The sequence below is a fragment of the Mustela nivalis genome, assembly GCF_964662115.1.
Source record: "Mustela nivalis genome assembly, chromosome: 15".
In the NCBI taxonomy this organism is placed as follows: domain Eukaryota; kingdom Metazoa; phylum Chordata; class Mammalia; order Carnivora; family Mustelidae; genus Mustela; species Mustela nivalis.
This window is the reverse complement of record NC_139034.1, coordinates 13199773-13219308: the sequence shown is the minus strand read 5'-3', so window position 1 is coordinate 13219308 and position 19536 is coordinate 13199773. Positions and strand designations below refer to the sequence as shown.

Sequence of the window (19536 nt, the reverse complement as noted above, 5' to 3'; positions counted from 1 at the left end):
ACAATCTTTGATCAGAATGGTACTAAATGATCTACTTTTTATGTAGACATTTTTTTTTTAAATCACTACAGATACTTTGTAGGCACCTGTGTTATACCAACTAATTAGAGCACTTACATGTTATAGCTATATGCAATTTATAAATAATTAGTTTGTAAAGTGCTCTGAAAATAGAAAGTGCTGTGCAAGTACTCAAATTAGTATATATTAAAAGCCTTTGGTATGTAATCATTTTATTTAATGATTGGCTCTTTAAAAGGCATGGTGCTTTATAGCTGAACAAGATTCCTGATTTTAAATCATTAATATTAGTTTATTTAGAGTGAAAAGCTATTAGAGAGCAAATCGGAGGTACTGATCAAGTTATTTTTCCACAGTTTATATAAATACATTTGACTCCTATTTATGTCCCACATCCTTTTACAGAGTAATTCAGTCTTCCTCAGATTTTGCAGATTTTATGCAGGTTCTCCCCACTCACACCTGGCTCTTGGGTTATCCTGCCTGTCCTGCCCTCAGTTTTTTCCTTTCCCCCTCTGCCTTCTGAAGTTGTTCTGTCTGAACCTGTGAGTTTACGGCTACCCTAAACAGAACCGAGCCAGCAAGCCACATTATCAGTGATGAGAAATCCTCTTAAGAGCAATGAAGCCATGAGCTGGGGAGGCAGTCACCGACGGGTGCGTTTCCCACACGTACTGTTGGTAATTACTTCAGTCTACTATCATCATCCTATGTCCACTAATTAAGCTTTGCTTTCATCTCCTGAAGGTCTTGGTTTAGAGGTATTAAACTTCATTTAAATAATCCTGCTTACCATCCCCACAGGAATATTCAGAGGCAAAATTTTAGATGAGGCAAAGAAATTTTTGATCCTTTTCCACCTATCCCCGTAGATCTTCCTTACATTTTCAAGTGTGAACTTCCTTACAATGACCCTGGCTTTCCAGAATCTCTTTCAAATCAGTTTAGAATACTCCCTACCCTAGGACTATGACTTTGCCCTTCCCTCTTCCCTGCTCCTACTAACATTTAGCTCTCCAGTGTATTTTCTTGAGTGGAAAACCCAAACAAAGCCCCTTTTTCTATACAATGAGTGCTAACGTTTAGCCTTCTCAGGCACTAAACTGACATGTCCAGTGCCCAAAAACCTCCTCGTTAATGCCAATCACCACTTTTCTGTCCTGTGTCTCATTCAACATTTTTTCCCTCTCTGAAAGCACTGGTTTTTCCGTAAGTCTCCTCACTGGTTGCTACTTTCATACCCAGCCTTTAATGCTGAGCTTGCCCAGGGCTTAGTCTTGGGCCAACTTCTTTTATCACACTCATTTTTATGGATTTACATTATCTTGATGGCAAGAACTCACAAAGTTTCTCTGTAGCTTAGATGTTTTTCATGGCCTCCAATTCACATATCCACTGTCTACCACATTCAGAATGGAGCTTTTGAGTTCAGTTACCTTTTCCACTTTTCAACTTATTTTTCCTCTTAAGCTTCCCATTGCAGTACTTTGATCCCAAACCTAAGTGGGAATCACATTTCCCCATTGTCCACATCCAATTCTTGAGATCTGCCAATTCTATACCAATTCAGTTCTAAAATATATTTCAAATCAACCTTCTTTTGCCCATCACTAGCTTGCTGCCCTTCCAGGCTGGACACTCTTACAGTTCTCTCAAATCATCCCTCCACGGCACTGTCCTGCCCTCAGTTTTTCCCTTTCCTCCTCTGCCTTCTGGGTATCAGGTATCATTACCATTGTACTTAAAATCAAACCCCTTACCACCCCAACTCTTCTTCCCACCGAATCCATTGCCTATGCCCTTCTTCTTGCTTACCATGCTACAGATAAGCAAATCTCTCAGTATCTTTAAATCCTCAGACTACCAGTTTTCTGCCTCAAAGACCCTTGCATAGTTAGTCCACCAAAACACAATATCCTTTTTGCAGTTAGCTCCTTCTCTTCCTGTAATCTTTGGAAGAGCATCCCTGACTTCCATAACAAAAGGTGATTCGCCTTTCATGTTTTCTATCTTGATCCTATATTTGTTTTCACAGACTTCCAAGTAAAAAAAAAAAAAAGAATTCACTCCTATGATAATGCATGCTCTAGGAGAAGAAGGTCTGTGTCTCATTCAATACTGTTCCATCCCAGGGCCTGGTATATACCAGGTGCTCAATAAATACAGAAATATATTTATCTGAAGAAGTTGAGTATAGGAATGTAGGTTCTAGGCCAGACTGGTTAGAAAGAGTTCTGAATGAAGTGAATAAAAGGCTACATCCCTTAACAAACGACATGGATTTAGCTAGTATTTTCTAATTGTCTACTACCTATCAGGCACCGTGCTGCAAGTCAGTATAGTGGATAGACAATATAAGCACTAACAATAGCATAGTGAATCCAAAACGAGGAAACGCAGGAGTAAAATGAAATCCAAGTGTCCAAACTAGGGTGGGAGTCTGACCTAGGAGTTCTTACCTACCCTAGGGCATAGCAGAGTAAGGGTGTTCCAGGAATATGGAACAGCAAAAACAAAGGCCCCAGAGCATAGAGTGCTGGAGGTGCCATGCTCAGATTCAAAGGCTGACAAGAGATTTAGGGTGAATTAAGAGTCAAGTTGGGGTAAACAGATATAAAACAAGGTTGATGAGATTAACAGGGCAGTTCAGAGGCGGTTCACTAATATTTTAAGTTAAAAAAAAAAAAATCGTTTTCCCAACGTGGAAATTTCCTTCTCCCCATCCTTATTGGAACTCTGAGCTATACTTAGATACCCACGTAAGGACTGAAGATGTTACCTGGTCATGCCAGTTTTTTCTTTTATAATATAAACTCTTGACCTACTTAGGTCCTTTCTGGCAAAATATTTTGTTAGTGTCCTGAAATTAAAGCAGTAAACTGGCTCCTATAATATGCTACCACAAAGATGGAACTAGATCCTACCTAACTCTCCTGTGAAACGAGAATTCTCACAAGTTTTTCAAGTTATTCCCCACCCTTGCCCAACCTACCAGTCAGAGCAAAAGATGCAATTCTCTCATGATTTACTAAAAATAATCTAGCAAGAAGCTAAGTCCTCCTCCCACTTCCACCTTTCTTTCTTTTTTAAACTAACCACAGTCTGTCTGGAGCCATGCTCTACTGCACCTCTCCCTCTCCCCCAGTCACAGCCATGAATGTATATTCTTCTGAATTCCCTTGATCAAAGCCCTTGTCTAGGCCTCTAATTTTCTTCAAGCTTTCTTACGTTCACTTTTGGCTCAATGAAAAGAAAAATAACCAAAAACAAAAAACAAAAACAAAAACAAAAAACCCAAACAAAAAACCCCTGACACAGTCAATCTTCCAGAAGAAGCAACAGAAACCACTCAAATTAGTTTAAATAAAAGAGGGAATTTATTAGGTGAGTACAAAGGTTCTTGCGGGGATTCCAACGGCTGTAATGGGTCATAGCTAGAAGCACGCCTTTCTGAAGGACAGATCGTGTTGTGATCGCAAACTTCTACTTCTGGGTTTTGCAAGATCACGAAGAGAATATCCTAGAGGATGTCCTCCCCGTATAGTGCATAAGAGACTAGAATGTGGATTCATTTCTGCTTGCTTTTTGATCCTTATATTCCTTTATGCTGGCCTCAAACTTGTCCAGCACATGTTGGCAGACATTCATGAGCTCATTCAAGCCTCTCTGAAATGGCTCAACAGCTGGAAGAGCACCTCGAGTCTGAATGCGTAAATTAATTTTGCTCTCTGAAGGATGGGTTGTAGTGTAACCACAAAATTCCACTTCCGGGTTCTTCATGATCATGTAACGGAGAGAATTTCCTAGGGTATGGTCCTCCTCGTGCAATACAAATGTCACACAGTGTCTATCTGTTCCAGCTGCCTGGACCATTTCCAGGGCTGTCTTCCTCTCGCCTTCAGCCATTGAGGTCTTCAATCCAGATATTTTTCTACACACATATTTTTTATAAAAATGAGATCATACTGAATATGGTTTTGTAACTAGCTTTTTTTTCATTTACTGTATCACAATTGCAACAAGTCACTGTAATGCACTCCAATTACATAGGATTATTTATTTGTATTAGCCCCTTATTTTCCTGCCTCCACAGACTCTATCAATAAATATTTAATGACTGCCTCCAGTTTCGCCCTACTCCATCTGACCGTTCACATGGCCACAAGGGCACAAACATAAATGTTTGCTAAAATATTCTTTTGGCAGAATCACAAGAAAGGGACAGAACTGGGATAGGGTGGGCTCTGCTAGAGAATGAAAGGGTACTTAAAGGTATACAAAAACACAGATCTTCTTAAAAACTGGGGCTGCAGATCATCACCGTGCAGGCCCCACTATGGTTTCCATTTGCAGGAGATAAACTAGAATGGAAATTCTGCAAAGTGTCAATCAAGCAGGAGGGAGAAAGAGCTGAGCGTACGGAGGAGTGGCTTTATTAGCACTCTACCCAGTAAGTTGGGCCACAGTTACAGGGGCTTAGGCCTGACGGAACGCAACCAAAACCAGCACTCGGCGAGCGGAGGCCTGGTGCGTGGCCTTACGTTAGTTTTATTTACTCCTGCTGTTCTAATTCGGGAGGGCGGTTTAGGGACTAAACTCCGGCCTCATAACTTGTGCTCCCTCCAGGACACCTAGTTGTACCGAGGCGCCTCTACTCAAACACCTCCGTATGTCCTCCCCTCCCATCCCAGGCGGGGCCCCCCTCCTCCCGCTCAGGCGCCCACTTCTCTCTCCTGTCCTTCCAGCCCGGCCCTCGCTGCCGGGCCGGGCCGTGGAGGCTGAGGCCCCGATCGGCCACCTGCCCCCCGGCCACCCGCTCCCGACGCTGGGCGCGGCCTGCTCCTCCCGCCCGCCCCCACGGCCGTTACCTCTCCAACTCCTGGTCCTCTTCCATCGCGGGGACGGCTTCCGGGATCCTCAGGTGGTGCTGGCGGATCGGAGGCGCTAACCCATACCGTGAAACGTGCGGGCGAAGCAGGAAGGAAGGAACAACAGACGGAAGGAGCCGAGGACGGAAGGAGGGAGGAGGAGCCACAGCGGCGCGCGGCGAGGCCCAGCCGCTGGGCGGGGCGTGCACGTTCCGCCGGGAGGCCCCGCCCACAGGCCGGGCTCCCGGCGCGAGGAGGGTGGTGGCGGTCTGGACTTGCTCACCTAGAGCTCCCGGAGCCAGTCCGTCCGCTGAGCTAGCGGGTACAGATGGCGTCGGTCTCCCGTCCCCCCTCAAGGTCGAGACCCGCCTGTGGGCGTTTGGGTTCAGCCCTTGGCACCTCCGGCCAGGTGATGGCGAAGGGGGCGGGGCCTTACCTGCCGCCCCCAAATCACCTTTCTTCTTAGGGCGGAATCCCGCCTCTTTCAGATAAGCTTCTTGACCCTACGGGCATTGTGTTACTCCATAGAGGGACCCTCAAGCCTGGCCGGGGTGGGTGGTGGTGGTCAGGGGATGACAGGTTTAAACTATAGTTGATCAGTACACCTTGATGAATTTCACAACAGAAAAGGTTTAATTTCAGATTGTGTTTGTCATCCGGGATCTTGTAGCTGCACACCTCAAAAGGGTCAAAATAAGCCTTCGTTTTTATCTTCGTAGGGAGGAGCGAGAGTTTGGAAGTAAAGTGCTCTTCTCCCTCCTGCCCCCCGTCCTTTCTCTCCTAGAATTTTTTCTACACCTGTAATACGTACGTCCTCCCCTTGCTCTGGACTTTGCCTTTTACGCTTTCGGCTTAAACCTCCTCACCTGCGGTGCCTCCCTCTCACCTTTGTTCCCAGGTGCCCCTGTCCCCGCCTCGGCAACCTTTCACCACCCGGACTCGCTCCCCGCCCTCCTTTTTCCTTCCTACACCTCCTCTCTCCGTCCCCCTAGGTGTTCTTCACTAAAACCCTCCTTCATCCTTCCTCAATCTCCTACTCCCCTCGTCCTTCACAGCCCGATCAGTCCTCGTCCCTCGCACCTTACCCCAGAGTCCCCTCGCCCCAGCACACCTTTATTTAGGCTTTCCTGCGCCACCTGTTCTCTTACCCCCCCCACCCGATTCCCCTAGATGGTCACTGCCTCCCCCAGCTGTTCCACACTCCTCGCAGTGGTCCGCGGTCGGCGGTGAGCGCAGATCCACTTCTTGAGCGTGTCTTCGGCTGGGGAAATCAGGCGGGCGGCAGCGACAGCCGAGACCGGGTGGGGGAGGGCCGGCGGCGAGGGGCGGAGTGGGCTCACTCTAACCCGGGAGTGACGGCCGCAGCCTGGCCCGCCCCCTGAGCTCTCGGATAGGTGGAGCCGCTCTCTGGCCCGCCTCTTTCCCGCCCTGTACTGCAGCCGGTTGGCCCAGGTGCGTGTCGGGTTGGGTGGCTCGGCCCCGGCGCTCGCCCCCGGGAAGGCAGCAGGGGCGGTTGAGAAGTGAAGTCTTGGCCAGAGTTTGCTTCTTGCCAGGAAATCCGCGGTGGTGGCAGCGGCTGCGGCGGTTCCCGGCGGAGCGGAGGCCGGCCGGCTCCCCGCTCCCTCAGCGGGCCGCGGAGAGCGGACCTGGCGCTGGGCTGCGGCGCTGCGAGCCGGTGCGCGCCCCGGGCGGCCGCGCTTTCCCAGTGAGTAACTTTGTCCTGCCCGCCTGGCCCCGCGCCCTGTCGCGGGTCCCGAGCAGCCGCCTCAGGTGCGGGCGTCGGCGGGGTGTGGGGCAGCGCCGTGCCGGGGGAGGCGGCCGATGTCCACGGCTCCGCTTCTCGCTCGCCCGGGCTGTGCGGGAACGTAGACCCGGACCCGCTGTGGGGCCGGCCGCGCTGGTGCGGGGAGGGAGGGACGGGCTGTGCTGAGCCGGGTGCCCGCCGCCGACCAGGCGCCTGGGAGAGGCGGGAGGCCCCCGGCTGTTACCATTTGGTGGTTCCGGCCACTGTGTTATTGCCCTTTGCGTCGTTCGCTTTTTCCAGGAGGGGAGAGGTGGGGATGAGTTTCTTATTTCCTGTGAGTGTGTTGCAAACGAGAGGGGCACTAGCTGCCTTACATCGGATCTTGTTCTCCAGGAAAGGAAGAGGGGGATACCCTCCGTCCCAGCCTGTTGCCTCTGAATTCTCACCTTTCCCTGGAGGCTGGAGGGAAGGGAGAGCTCACGTCTTCAAGGGGGTGATTTGAAAATATGGATCTCGATTTGGAAACAGTTGCACGCAAAGCACCATCCAGGAAAGACCTCAGTCGCTTCCAAAGCTTTATGCCATATGTTTCAGACAAGGACTTCTGACATAGGTAGTGTTTCTTCTGATGTTACAGTTTGCAGTTCAGGTCGGGAATCAAGACGTTATTTTCTACGAGGAGCTACAGCACACGGAGGCTTGGGCTCTTTAAATCACAGAAACCAGAAACGAAGTTGAGTGTAAAGCATTGGCAGGAGGAGACAGTTGCGAGCTCTGGTTTATAAGAACTGCCTTCACTTTAAGAATCCACGTTCTTGCAGCAGTAGTACTTATTTGTCAATTGGCCTTCCTCCCAGGACAGATTTTTTTTTTTCCTTGAGTGGAGTGTGACACAGCGCTGATGAAGTTGGATCTCAGTAGATCAATTTTATTTTCCCTGACAGATTTGATTCCCATCTCCACAACCCTTTAGAAAATGGACTTTGATCTAGTATCCTTTTTGGCCTGTCAGAGCTTTGTTGGGCCATGAAAAACAAAGTTTTGCCTTTTTAGCTTGTCCAAGTCTCACATGTGAGTTTTCCCAGAGGGGTAAAATGTAGGCCAAATCAGAACCAAAGTACAATAACACTACTTTTAATTTGGCCCACTTGTATGTTAACATTCCTAATTCTGTATATTGTTTCTCTTTTCTTCTCATCAAGTTAGAAAATTTTCATTACTTATTTATTCAGCATGCACTAGAGTGCCTACTGCCTGCTGTGTGCCAGACAGGGATGGCCAGGATCAGTTCTTTTCCCACTGGTGATCACAGTCTTACTTGGAAGCTGACCCATACCTGTTCCATTAGCTACCTGAAAGTAATTTGAATGAAGTGCTGTGGGGACTTAGAAAAGGGAGCATTTCTGCCTGGAGTTTGCTAGGGAGGACCTCAATTAGGCACTTCAGACGGCTGTGGAATTTTCGCAGTACATTCTAGGCAAAGGGACTAACAAGTAGGGTGTTGGATTATGAGATCCACATGTAGTTACTCTGGCCAAGGGTGCATTGTTTGGGGTTGGAATAGCACTCAGGCGTTTGTGTATTATTCATTTCAGAGCACTTAGCATTTTGCCTTGATTACAGTAGGCACTCAAATACTTATTGAATTGACTTGAACAGGAACATGGAGGATTTTGTGTGCCAAATGAAGAAATTTGGACTTTATCTACTTAGGATGCAAAGCTGCTAATTTTATTTTTTATTTTTTTTGAAGATTTTATTAATTTATTTTAGAGAGGGAGAGGGTTGGGGAGGCAGGTGGGGAAGGGGGAGAGAGAGGATCCCAAACCCACCTGAAGCAGAGCAGGGAGGTTTGCACTAGGCTAGATTGCGGGACTCTGAGATCATGACCTGAGCCAAAACCAAGAGCCAGATGCTCAACTGACTGTGCCACCGAGGTACCCCCAAAGCTCCTAACTTTAAATAGAATGTCATGGGGCACCCTGGGTGGCTCAGCTGGTTAAGTATCAGACTCGGTTTCTGCTCAGGGTTCTGGGATGGAGCCCAGAGGCAGGATCTGTGCTCAGTGGGGAGTCTGCTTGAGGATTCTCTCTCCCTTTACAAACCCTCTCCCAGCTTGCTCATGTGAGCGCTCTGTCTCTCTTTCTCAGATAAATAAATATTTTAAAAAAAGAATAGTGCTTGGCATATAGTGAGGATTTGCTAGATGCTAGTTGTTACTCTGTGTGAAGGCAGAGGAGGTAGAGCTGATGTGGCATTGAGGAAGTATATTTGGTTAGACTAGGTAAGTGACTAGCTATGATTAATGAGAGGATGATTCCTAAGTTTTTTGACTTAAGGCGTTGGAGTGTACTGGTTAAACTGGCTGTGAAGTGAGTACAAAAGTTGAATTCCATTGCTTACCTGTAGAATTACCATCCTGAACTTTGGTTTCCTAACATTTAGGAAATGATCCTAGTACCTGCCTAGTAGGGTTTGAGGATCAAATGAAATTACGCATAAAATGCCCTTGGCAGAGTACCTAGCATGTTACAAGTACTTGGTAAATATTAGTTGTTCCTTTAGTGATGATGACATTAATGAGCTAGTAGAATGTTGTAAGATATGGAAAGGAGTGGTTAAAAGCAACTGAAGGTAGAAATGGGGAAGAGAAGCTAATTAGTTTTGGATCAGTCCAGTGAAGTGCTAATGAACGGTGGAGACTTTGTGATGAAGATGTTAGATAGATGTGCTGGGCAGGAGCTAGGAAAGAATGGAAAAAAGAAAATAAAGACTTTGCATAAAGCCTTTGTGGGTGTGGTTAGCTTTTTTTTTCCTTTAAAGATTTTATTTATTTATTTGAGAGAGAGAGAGAGAGAGCGCATGCAAGCATAAGCAGGGGAACGGACAGGGGCCCAGGGAGAAGAGGGAGCCAGATGTGGGACTCTATCCCAGGTCCCTGGGTCATGACCCAAGACAAAGGCAGACATTTAACCAACTGAGCAACCCACATGCCCCTGTAGTTAGCTTTTGGGAAGATTAGAGGAAAGGGGAGGCAAAGGAGAGGTTTATAATATAGTAGTGGTAGGAGTGTTCATGTTGAAAATTAGACATTTCTCCTTAAAATGCATTTTGGCCACCATCAGAGGGGAGCTCCGGGTTCATAATTTGGTTGGCTCTGTGCCCATCTCCTCCTTTTTTTTTTTCTTTCTGATTGCCCCCCAAATTAAATTATTTTTTATTATGCAGTGCTATTTAACTTATCCATGCTTATTGGGTGAAAATTCACTCCAGGCCCACCTTCCTGTATCAAAATCCAACGAGGTTTCTAGAAGAAACAATGGTCTTATTTTGAAGGTTCCACTCAGGAAGCAGTATTGGTTGAAAAAAAAGATACATGTATGTATATATGTGTGTATGTATATACACATGTATACGTGTGTGCGCGTGCACACAAATCTTGCGTGTCGAATTATGGTTGTAGAAGACTCAGCCAGACCTAAAACGATCCTATTATGGGTATTATGGGGCCTGGGGGATTTACAAAGAAAATCCCTTTTAGTTGTTCCTCTCCTATGACTCTTCCTCAGAAAGTACAAAACAGTAGAAAAATCTGTGATTATGCAAGTTTTTGGTTGGTTGGAGTTAAAAGAAGTGGGTATTTTGTGTATTCGTCTAATGAAAATTTGAGGGAAATGTCTTAAAAAGCAAGTGCTCTGATACACATCATGATAAGAAATTGTCATCTGATTAGTATGCTTTTAAAGAGGCAGGTATGGTAGGATTTGTTCTTTAAAATGTATGCTTCAGGTGAGCAGGGATCATAGCAGTTTTGCTCACTGAACAATCCCCAAGTGCTTAGAATCAGAAATAGTAATGTATGCATGCATGAATGAAATGGATTTCTTGGCTTTGATCTGTCTTGGCTCACAGATTTCTCTGAATTTTTTAAATAATCATTAGTCAGAGGGAAAACAAAAGAGAATTGAGCCAGCAAGGAAGCTTAGAGCAGTTCATGTACCCACAGGAAGATATAGCGACTGTAAGAGAATTTATGCCTCTTTAATTCAGGACTGTACTACCGACTGCTATAATTATTACATGATACCCTCCTTTTTCATATTTTCCTTTGATAGTTGTGAGGTGTGTGGTAGGGAGGAACGGACTTACGTAGGGTTCAGAGTTGAACAGACAATAGCTGTGTCATAACTTTGTCCTCTCTTGGTTATTAGCAAAACTCTGGAAGTCTTGCTTGATTAGAAAAGCTGAAAAATTAATAGAAGTCATTTGGGCAGAGAGGGTTTAAGCATAGCTTACACCTTTATCTTTCCAGCCTTGAGGTTTAGTACTATGACTTCTGACAATCAGAATTATTTGGGGGAACAATTATTTTTTCTCAAAACTGGACTGGGTATGAGTAATAGAAAAAAATGCAGGATATAGGCAATGGGAAAGTAAAACTATATACAATATACACACAAGTATATATGTACATATATATGTACATAACATATATATATAAATATGCTGTAAACAATCATGTGCCACTTAAAAAGCATACCACTTCCATATGTAAAACGAATGAGGTTTTAATTTTTTCTCTTTATTGAAAGAGTAATCTTACAGTTCTTTTATTTTATTTTATTTTTTAATTCTTTTTTAATTTTTTTAAAAGATTTTATTTATTTATTTGACAGAGATCACAAGTAGGCAGAGAGGCAGGCAGAGAGAGGAGGAAAGCAGGCCCCCTGCTGAGCAGAAAGCCCTATGCGAGGCTCCCAGAACTGAGATCATGACCTGAGCCGAGGGCAGAGGCTTAACCCACTGAGCCACCCAGGTGCCCCTCTTACAGTTCTTTTAAATAACAAATTGCCCTTAAGTGTATAGTAGGAGCCATTGTAAAAAATGTTTATAACCAAGTTATGAGGACCTGTATCTGTTGCAAAAATAAGGTATACCTGGTCATAATAAAAAATTACTTTGTTATGTAGATAAAGGTAAAAAAGTATGGGAAATATTTATAAAAAGGGTATACCCTTTCCTCTACCTGCCCCTTCCCCCTCCTCCCAAATTAAGAGTTTGGCTAATAATGTAAAAAATTAATGCATCATTCAGAGTTCAATCAAACTACATAAATATTGAACAAATAAATTGGAGTCCTTCACTTATACCTTAAGTCACTGTTGTGACCATTGCCGCTTTTGTTCCACATGATTTTAATATTTGAACTTTGATTTTGAGTTGTATTCATGTAAGCGTGCTTTCTGTGATCAACACTGGGCTCTATGGCCCAGGAAAGATTGTTCCTGCCTTTGTTCAGCTTAAAATCTTAAAAAGCATTCAGTCAAGGAGTTAGTTATTCTAAGCAGGGTGACTAATGCCTTTCACTTCTAGTACCTTTGCTTACCTCCAGTGATCTTCACTAACAGTGTATTTTAACATTCCTCCAAATTTTTCACACCAGAAATCCTAAATTTATGTATCTAGTTCTCTGAACACAGTTTCCTATCCTGTCCTTCCCGCTTTCTAACACCCACGCCTTCTATTACAGTGCCCTTCCTCTTGTCAGAGACAGCTTGCCGATCTCTTAATTCCACCCCACCTCCCCTTTCCTGTCATATTAACATCTGTTGGCCTGGAGGTCTTCTTCCCTCTCCAGTTTGGAAGCCATTGTTAAGCACCTGGAGTACGCTTTCACTGGCCCCTCTTGAACTTACTTTTGTGCTATGTCTGCCAGATAATGTCCCTGTGCTGATTAACTCTGCCTTCTCTCCCAAAGTTGCTTTGGTAACACCAAGGAAAGGCCAGATCCACAGCATGGGTAATTGTCTCTCAAACAACCCCTCCTTCCCATTTCCCCCAGTCAGTTTTGTTTATTTGGCACTTCCTGAGTGCTGACACTGAGCTAGGAACACTGGGGTATCCTCATGGAGCTTACATTCCGGGGGAGATAGACATTGATCAAGTAATAGCCCACACTAGAGTAACAAAGTCCACTGGAAAAATAGTATAGGGTTATGTTGTCCAATACTGTAGTCACACATGTGGCTATTGAAAAGAGGCTAGTCTTTTTTTGTTTTGTTTTGTTTTAAGATCTTATTGAACTATTTATTTGAGAGAAAGAGAATGCATATAGTGAGTGAAGGGAGGGGCAGAAGGAGAAGGAGAGGGAGAGGGAAAGAATCTCAAGCAGCCACCAGGCTGAGCAGGGAGCCCTTACTCAGGGCTGGTTGGGGGCTCGACTTGGGGCTCAATCCCATGACCCTGAGACCATGACCTGAGCTGAAACCAGGAGTCAGACACTTCATTGACTGAGCCACCCAACTGCCCAGAAATGAGGCTAGTTTGAATTGAGATGTGCTCTAAGTGTGAAGTACACACCAGATTCTGAAGATTTAGTATCAGTATAAGGTAAAATAGCTCAGTAATTTTTATATTTGTTTACATGCTGAAATAAGATGATAAATTCTGGGTATATTGGGTTAAATAGAATATTAAAAATAACTCATTCACTTTTTTTTTTTAATGTGGCTTTAAGAACATTTAAGATGACCTATGTGATGCATACCCTATTATTTTCAGATGACCTAGGTAGCACTGGTGAAGGGAACTAGTCTCTTGGGCAGCTAACTGTGTTCCTGAAACCTTCCCTGAGGAAGTTGTCTTTGCACAGATACCTGACTAAGTAGGTGTTACACAGGTAAACTCTCCTCAAAAGAAAAAGTCTGGGTTGGGGGGCGCCTGGGTGGCACTGTCTATTAAGCATCTGCCTTCTGCTTGGGTCATGATCCCAGGGCCCGAGTCAGGCTCCCTGCTCTGCAGGGGGCCTGCTTCTCCCTCTCCCTCTGCCTGCCACTTGCTCCCCCTGCTTATGTGCTGTCTCTCTGTCAAATAAATAAACTTTTTTTTTTTAAGATGGCCCTTTGAAGGAGGGTGAGAAGATGAATAAGGGAGCTGGGAGAGAGAGGCCCGAGATGAGGCCAGGGAGGAAGGCGGGGCCAGATCATATAGGCCTTACTGGTATTGTATAAGGAACTTGGTCTTCATCACTCATGGGTTATTGCAGACATTCATCATGGACAAACCCTTTTGTCCAAGCCCCATTTCTACCGTCTGTTAAGTAATCTGGCCACTTAATGATGATCTGGTTTGATTTCTCAGATTTCTGTCCCTGCCTTTCCCCGCTTGTAAGGTTCAGATCCGTGGAAGGCTAGCTTTTCCACACGGTGCTCTTGATCCCCATCCTTCAAAGTCTCTCTCAGGAAAGGCTTTTGTTAGTTAACTTCCATCTGTGTTTAATCTCTTTACCCCGGTTGGCTTTTCTGTACCAGCCTAAATATGCTCCAGTCTTAAACCTTTAAAACAAAGCTCCACTGACTCTACATTCCCCTCTAGTTGTTCTTCTTACAGAGCAACACAATAGTTTTTTAGTTTAACACTATATTTTATTTAAAGCAATACATTAAAAATGGATTAACATGTAACATGTAGTCAACATATGAGTAAGGTATTTGACATTTTCTTCTTATTAGGTATTTGGAATCTGGTTATACTTTACACTTAGAGCGTATCTCGGTGCAGACACTAAATATTCAGTAGTTAAAGTAAAAAGAACCTCATCAAAATAACTTAACAAAAATATTTTACACTGCTTCAATTTTACTATAATTTTATTGTGGTAAAAAATATGTAACATAAAATTTATCATCTTAACCATTTTAAAGAGTGCAGTTGAGTAAAGTGTATTCATATTGTACAACATACGACCAGAACTTTTTCATCTTGCAAAACAAAGGCTATACCCACTAAATAAAGCTCCTGTTTCCCCCTTCCCTTAGGGCCTGGATTCTATGGATTTGATTACTTCAGATACCTCATATAAGGAGAATCATGGAACATTTGTCTTTTTGTAACTGGTTTATTTCACTAGTATAATGACCTGAAGGTTCATCCATGTTATACTATGTGACAGGATTTCTTCCTTTTTAAGGCTCAATAATATTCCATTGGACATATTTCCACATTTGCTTATTCCTTCATCTTTTGATGGGCATTTGGGTTGCCTCTACCTCTTGGTTGTTACAAATAGTGCTGCAGTGAACATGGATGTGCAAATATCTTTTTGACACCCTGCTTTCAATTTTTTTGGATTCTTGTTTTTTAAATACCAAAAGTGGGATTGCTGGATCATATGGCCATTCTGTTTTTAATTTCTTTAGAACCCATATACTGTTTTCTGTAGAGGCTGCACCATTTTACTATCTCCCCAGTGGTATACAAGGGTTCCAATTTCTCCACATCCTCACCAGCACTTGTTATTCTGCTTTTTTGATTATAGCTTTTGATTGCAGCCACCCTAATGGATATGATATGAGAACTCATTATGCTTTTGATTTGCATTTCTCTGATAATTAGTAATGTTGAGCACCTTTTTATGTTTGTTGGCCTTTTTATGTTTGTAGATCATCTTTGGAGAAATGTCTATTTAAGTCCTGGCCCATTTTTTTTTCGTTGCTATTTGATTTGTTGTTGATTAGTAAAAGTTCTTTATATATTCTAGTTTTTCACCATTTATCAGGTATTTGCAGATATTTCACCTGTTTTTTTCACTTCTTTAATTGTGTCCTTTGATGTCATATGTGTGATTGTGTGTTCTGTTGTCTATTTTTTTTTTTTTAAGATTTTATTTGTTTATTTGACAGAGATCACAAGTAGGCAGAGAGGTAGGTGGGGCTGGAGGGAGGGGGGAGTAGTCTCCCTGCTGAGCAGAGAGCCCAACGTGGGGCTCGATCCCAGGACCCTGGGATCATGACCTGGGCGGAGGCAGAGGCTTACCCACTGAGCCACCCAGGCGCCCCTTCTGTTGTCTATTTTTGATGCTTTTAATTTGGGTATTGTGTTCAAGAAATCCTTGCCAAAAACAAACAAAATCCTCGCCAAATCCATTGTCATGAACTTACTCCTTATTTCCTTCTAGAATTTTTACAGTTTCAGTTCTTTAATCTACCTAAGTCAGTGTTTGAATATGGTATAAGACAAGGGTCCAAACAAAATATTTTGAACATATTTCTGAGACTTTGCTTTTGGAAATAAGAGGAAAAGGTCTGAAATATATGAATAGTTTTAATTTAGGGGGACTGATGACAGTAATTAGCTAGGACACAGTTCTCAAATGGTACTTACTAACATATTCTAGTGTGAGTTTCTCTGTTCTTTTGTTTCTTATAGTTGTGAGACACTGATATGGAAACAATCAGTAGTCTAGGGCTAGCTCAAGCTAAAAGACAAAATGATTGGGAAGAAGCCAAGTATCAGAGTGCAGGTGATTGCATTCTCTGCCTCTTTATTACAGATATGTTATGCATGTGGTCAGTTGCTGAGCATACCTTTTAAATCTCTTCGGTCAGAGCCATTTAATAAGAATTCAAAATTATTGGGGCGCCTGGGTGGCTCAGTGGGTTAAGCCGCTGCCTTCGGCTCAGGTCATGATCTCAGAGTCCTGGGATTGAGTCCCTCATCAGACTCCCTGCTCAGCGGGGAGTCCTCTTCCTTCTCTCTCTGTCAAATAAATAAATAAATAAATAAATAAAATCTTTATTAAAAAAAATTCAAAAGTACCTATAGTAATTAGATCTCATATGAAATATTTATTAACCTCATTAATTTCTCTAATTTTAGGCTTTGTGCATTCATTATAGATGAGATACATTAATTGAGACTTGAACAGACTAATTTCAGAGTTTGTTAAAAAAATTAAAAATAATTTTTCTAGGTTTTGACCTTTTCTTTTTCCTGGTATATTGAGTACATTTGTCAACACATTTGAATGATTTTTCTACCTTTGAAAGACATAAAATAACATTAAGAAAGCCTTCAAGATTTATTCTGAGTCTGGATTTTTTAAAATAGTATGGTAGCTATTTACAGAAAGGACTAAGGATTTTAGTAAATCCATTTTGTAGGATACAGAAGGATGATAAAATCTATTAAACATCAAAATTAACTTTCAACTAATGTATATTTTGTTAGTTTTTTTAATTGTAAAGGGGTTTTGTGTTATGAAGTTGTTTGGTATGGTTTTAGTCTTTCTCTCTCTCTTTTTTTTTTTTTTTTAAGATTTTTATTTATTTATTTGACAGAGAGAAACACAGCAAGAGATGGAACAGAAGCAGGGGGAGTGGGAGAGGGAGAAGGAGGCTTCCCACTGAGCAGAGGGCCTGATGGGCTCAATGCAGGGCTTAATCCCAGGACTCTAGGATCATGACCGGAGCTCAAGACAGACACTTAACACCTGACCTACCCAGGCACCCCTGATTTTAGTCTTTCTAAATGTGACAGCGTGACTGAATTTTCTCTATGTATAGTTTGGGTTCACCAGAGGCATAATAAATCAAGCTTAGTCCTGGAGAAAGCAAAGTAGATTATTAGGTAGTTCTTAAAATGTTTATTCATAGTACACCATTCCCTATGTCTCCATAAAAAAATTACTCTTTTGGTTATTTGAACCAAAAGAAAATAATTCTGTTAATAAAAAGACAAAGAAATTACTCTTGAAGTATACTAGGGTTTATGAAAGGAAATCTTTCTGGAAGATAAAGCTTAATGTTCCTCAAAATAATATTTCTAATTCATTTTTAAAATAGTAATATTTCTTTTTTAAAGAATATTTTTCTATCTGATAACTCCTAGGAAGCATATGGTCTATCTGTTTGATTTGCCTTGTTGCATACATTATCAAGACCATTGGGGTATAAGAGTACATTAGTTTCCTTTTTTCTTCTAACACTATTTTTTTTTTTTTGATTATAGGAATGCTAGGTGTAGAAAATTTAGGAAATACTAAATTATGCAAAGAAAATAGAAAATGGCTAATAATGCCACCAGTTAAAATTCTTTTAAAATCATTTATTCAAATATTTGAATATCTGCTCTGTACTTGTGTACCATTCTAGATATTTGAGATATGAAAGTGAATCATAGAAGTTCTTGTTCCCAGAAATTGAGATGAATCAGGTAATCATTTTATCATAATTACTATATTTTGATACAAATATGATATTTAAATAGTAAAACTTAGGCATAGAATCTCATGGAAAGGTATTACTGTAATTATTATTTTACATTATAGGTAAAGAGTAGTCTCTAGTGAAAAATAATAGCCTATTTGTGATTGTGCCGGGCCTGAGATAGTTAAGTAATGATTATGTATTGGGCCTCCCCCCAACACTGGCTATTTATTGAATGCCTGTTATTTGCCGGGCGCTGTTCTGGATGGCAACAATATAGCAAAGAACAAGACAGGGGGGATCCTTGTTCCTAAGGAGTTTACATGCTGTGGGGGCTGGGAAGAGAGAGAAACAATGAACAGGTAAGCAGATTAATGTAAAGGATAATGACATGCCTGGAAGAAAATAAGATGATAAGGTCAGATCTTAATAGTCTGTTACACTGGTGCCTGAAATCTACAGCTGGTCTTCACATTTCCTTTCAGCCATTAGTTTGTCTTCCTCACCAGGAAAACTTTTAGTTAATGCTGCCACAGAGAAACAATTAGTGGCATCTCTGGTTCCTGCCCTTTGCCTTATCCTTTCCTGGAGGTTTCGTCCTCAGTGAAATTGCTAAACAGCAAAAGTAGGAAGGAATTTAGAGGAGAAGCAAGGCATCGGGCAAGTCAGTTCTCAGATAATGTCTTTTTTCATGAAGCTGAGAGTTTGTTGAGTTTGTACCTGTCAGTATCTCAGCAGAAATTACTATTCGTATGTTCTGAATCAACAAAAACAAACCCTACCAGTTATTAGGAGGGAACAAGCGCAAATGATTTTATCAATCCTTACAGAATTTGCAGCTTTATTGTCAAGTTTCTCATATCTCTTCCAAAATCTATCATCTGTGTCACCTTATAAAGAACTCCTCATTTGTAACTTAGCTGATTAAGCATCTTTACAATTGATGTCTAGGACTTTTGTTCCCTTCTTTCTTTGGTACATAAGACTTTGGAGTGTGACTCATGACTCATCAGTTGACGTTGTGATGCATTTTTAGAAACAAAGAATGCAACAGCAGATTTCCCTTAAGCAGCAGGAGTGGAAGTGAATACAGGAAAATTCAGATGTGCCTATCTTTGTGGGTGTTATTACAGTTGTATGTTATCTTGATTCTTGGAAGTGTGTTACAACACCGGACATTTCAATGAGTTTGAATAGAATAGGTATAAACTGTGTATGTGTCTTGCAGCAGAATTCTTACATTTTTATTATGTGGTAACCGCATTTCTCCCATTTTTACGGTATGCACTCACTTTGCAGATAATACAATACTTAATATTTAGGCTTGTGTCTTACTTATTTTTGCAACGAGACAATGAGGAAAAAGTATCTTGGGCACATCACTTCACTTTTAGTACTCCATAATATTGTTATTTCTGATGACAATGTCTGGTTGACTTACTTTGCTTTTTAATTTTAGCCATGTATAGTCCTAGCCAAGCTGGCTATGTTCTACTTTATTTCCCTTAGTACATTCTTCTACCATGGTATACTTCAATACACTTTAAAGTCAGCCTGTGCAGGGGCGCCTGGTGGGCTCATTTGGAAGAGCATGTGACTCTTGATCTTGGGTTAGTTTGAGTTCTACACCGGGTGTAGAGATCACTTAAAAATAAATAAACAAACTTAAAAAAAAAAGTCAATCTGCACAAATAGATATTTTATGAAAAACAAGCCTCAGAATTATATCCCAGTCACAGTTCCTTCAGAGTTGACTACTGTTGGTTTTTGGTATATCCCTCTAGACATATTTTGTGCATATAATAAACTCGTGTGTATCTATACAGACAGATGTTTTAAAACACATACTGTTCTTGGGGTGCCTTCATGACTTAGTCTGTTAATGTCTGACTCTTGATTTCAGCTCAGGTCTCAATCT

At 42.3% G+C, this 19536-nt stretch overlaps 2 protein-coding genes across 8 annotated transcripts in view; one reads left to right on the top strand and one right to left on the bottom strand.

Moving 5' to 3' along the window:
• POLR1D (RNA polymerase I and III subunit D) overlaps positions 1-5063 on the bottom strand; it is a 45249-nt gene extending 40186 nt beyond the window's left edge. The window contains exon 1 of the mRNA XM_082700768.1: positions 4890-5063. Coding sequence (XP_082556894.1) covers positions 4890-4915 — 26 coding nt within the window. The 5' untranslated portion in view covers positions 4916-5063. The remainder of the gene's footprint in view (positions 1-4889) is intronic.
• A 157-nt stretch (positions 5064-5220) lies between these two features.
• LNX2 (ligand of numb-protein X 2) overlaps positions 5221-19536 on the top strand; it is an 82453-nt gene continuing 68137 nt past the window's right edge. For 2 of the 7 annotated variants that reach the window (XM_082700717.1, XM_082700718.1), the window contains exon 1: positions 5221-6594. The gene's annotated coding sequence lies outside the window, so the exon portion shown is untranslated. Of the gene's footprint in view, positions 6595-13194; positions 13313-19536 lie in introns of those variants that run through there. The other 5 variants (XM_082700716.1, XM_082700720.1, XM_082700722.1 and 2 more) reach the window with 5 other exon arrangements.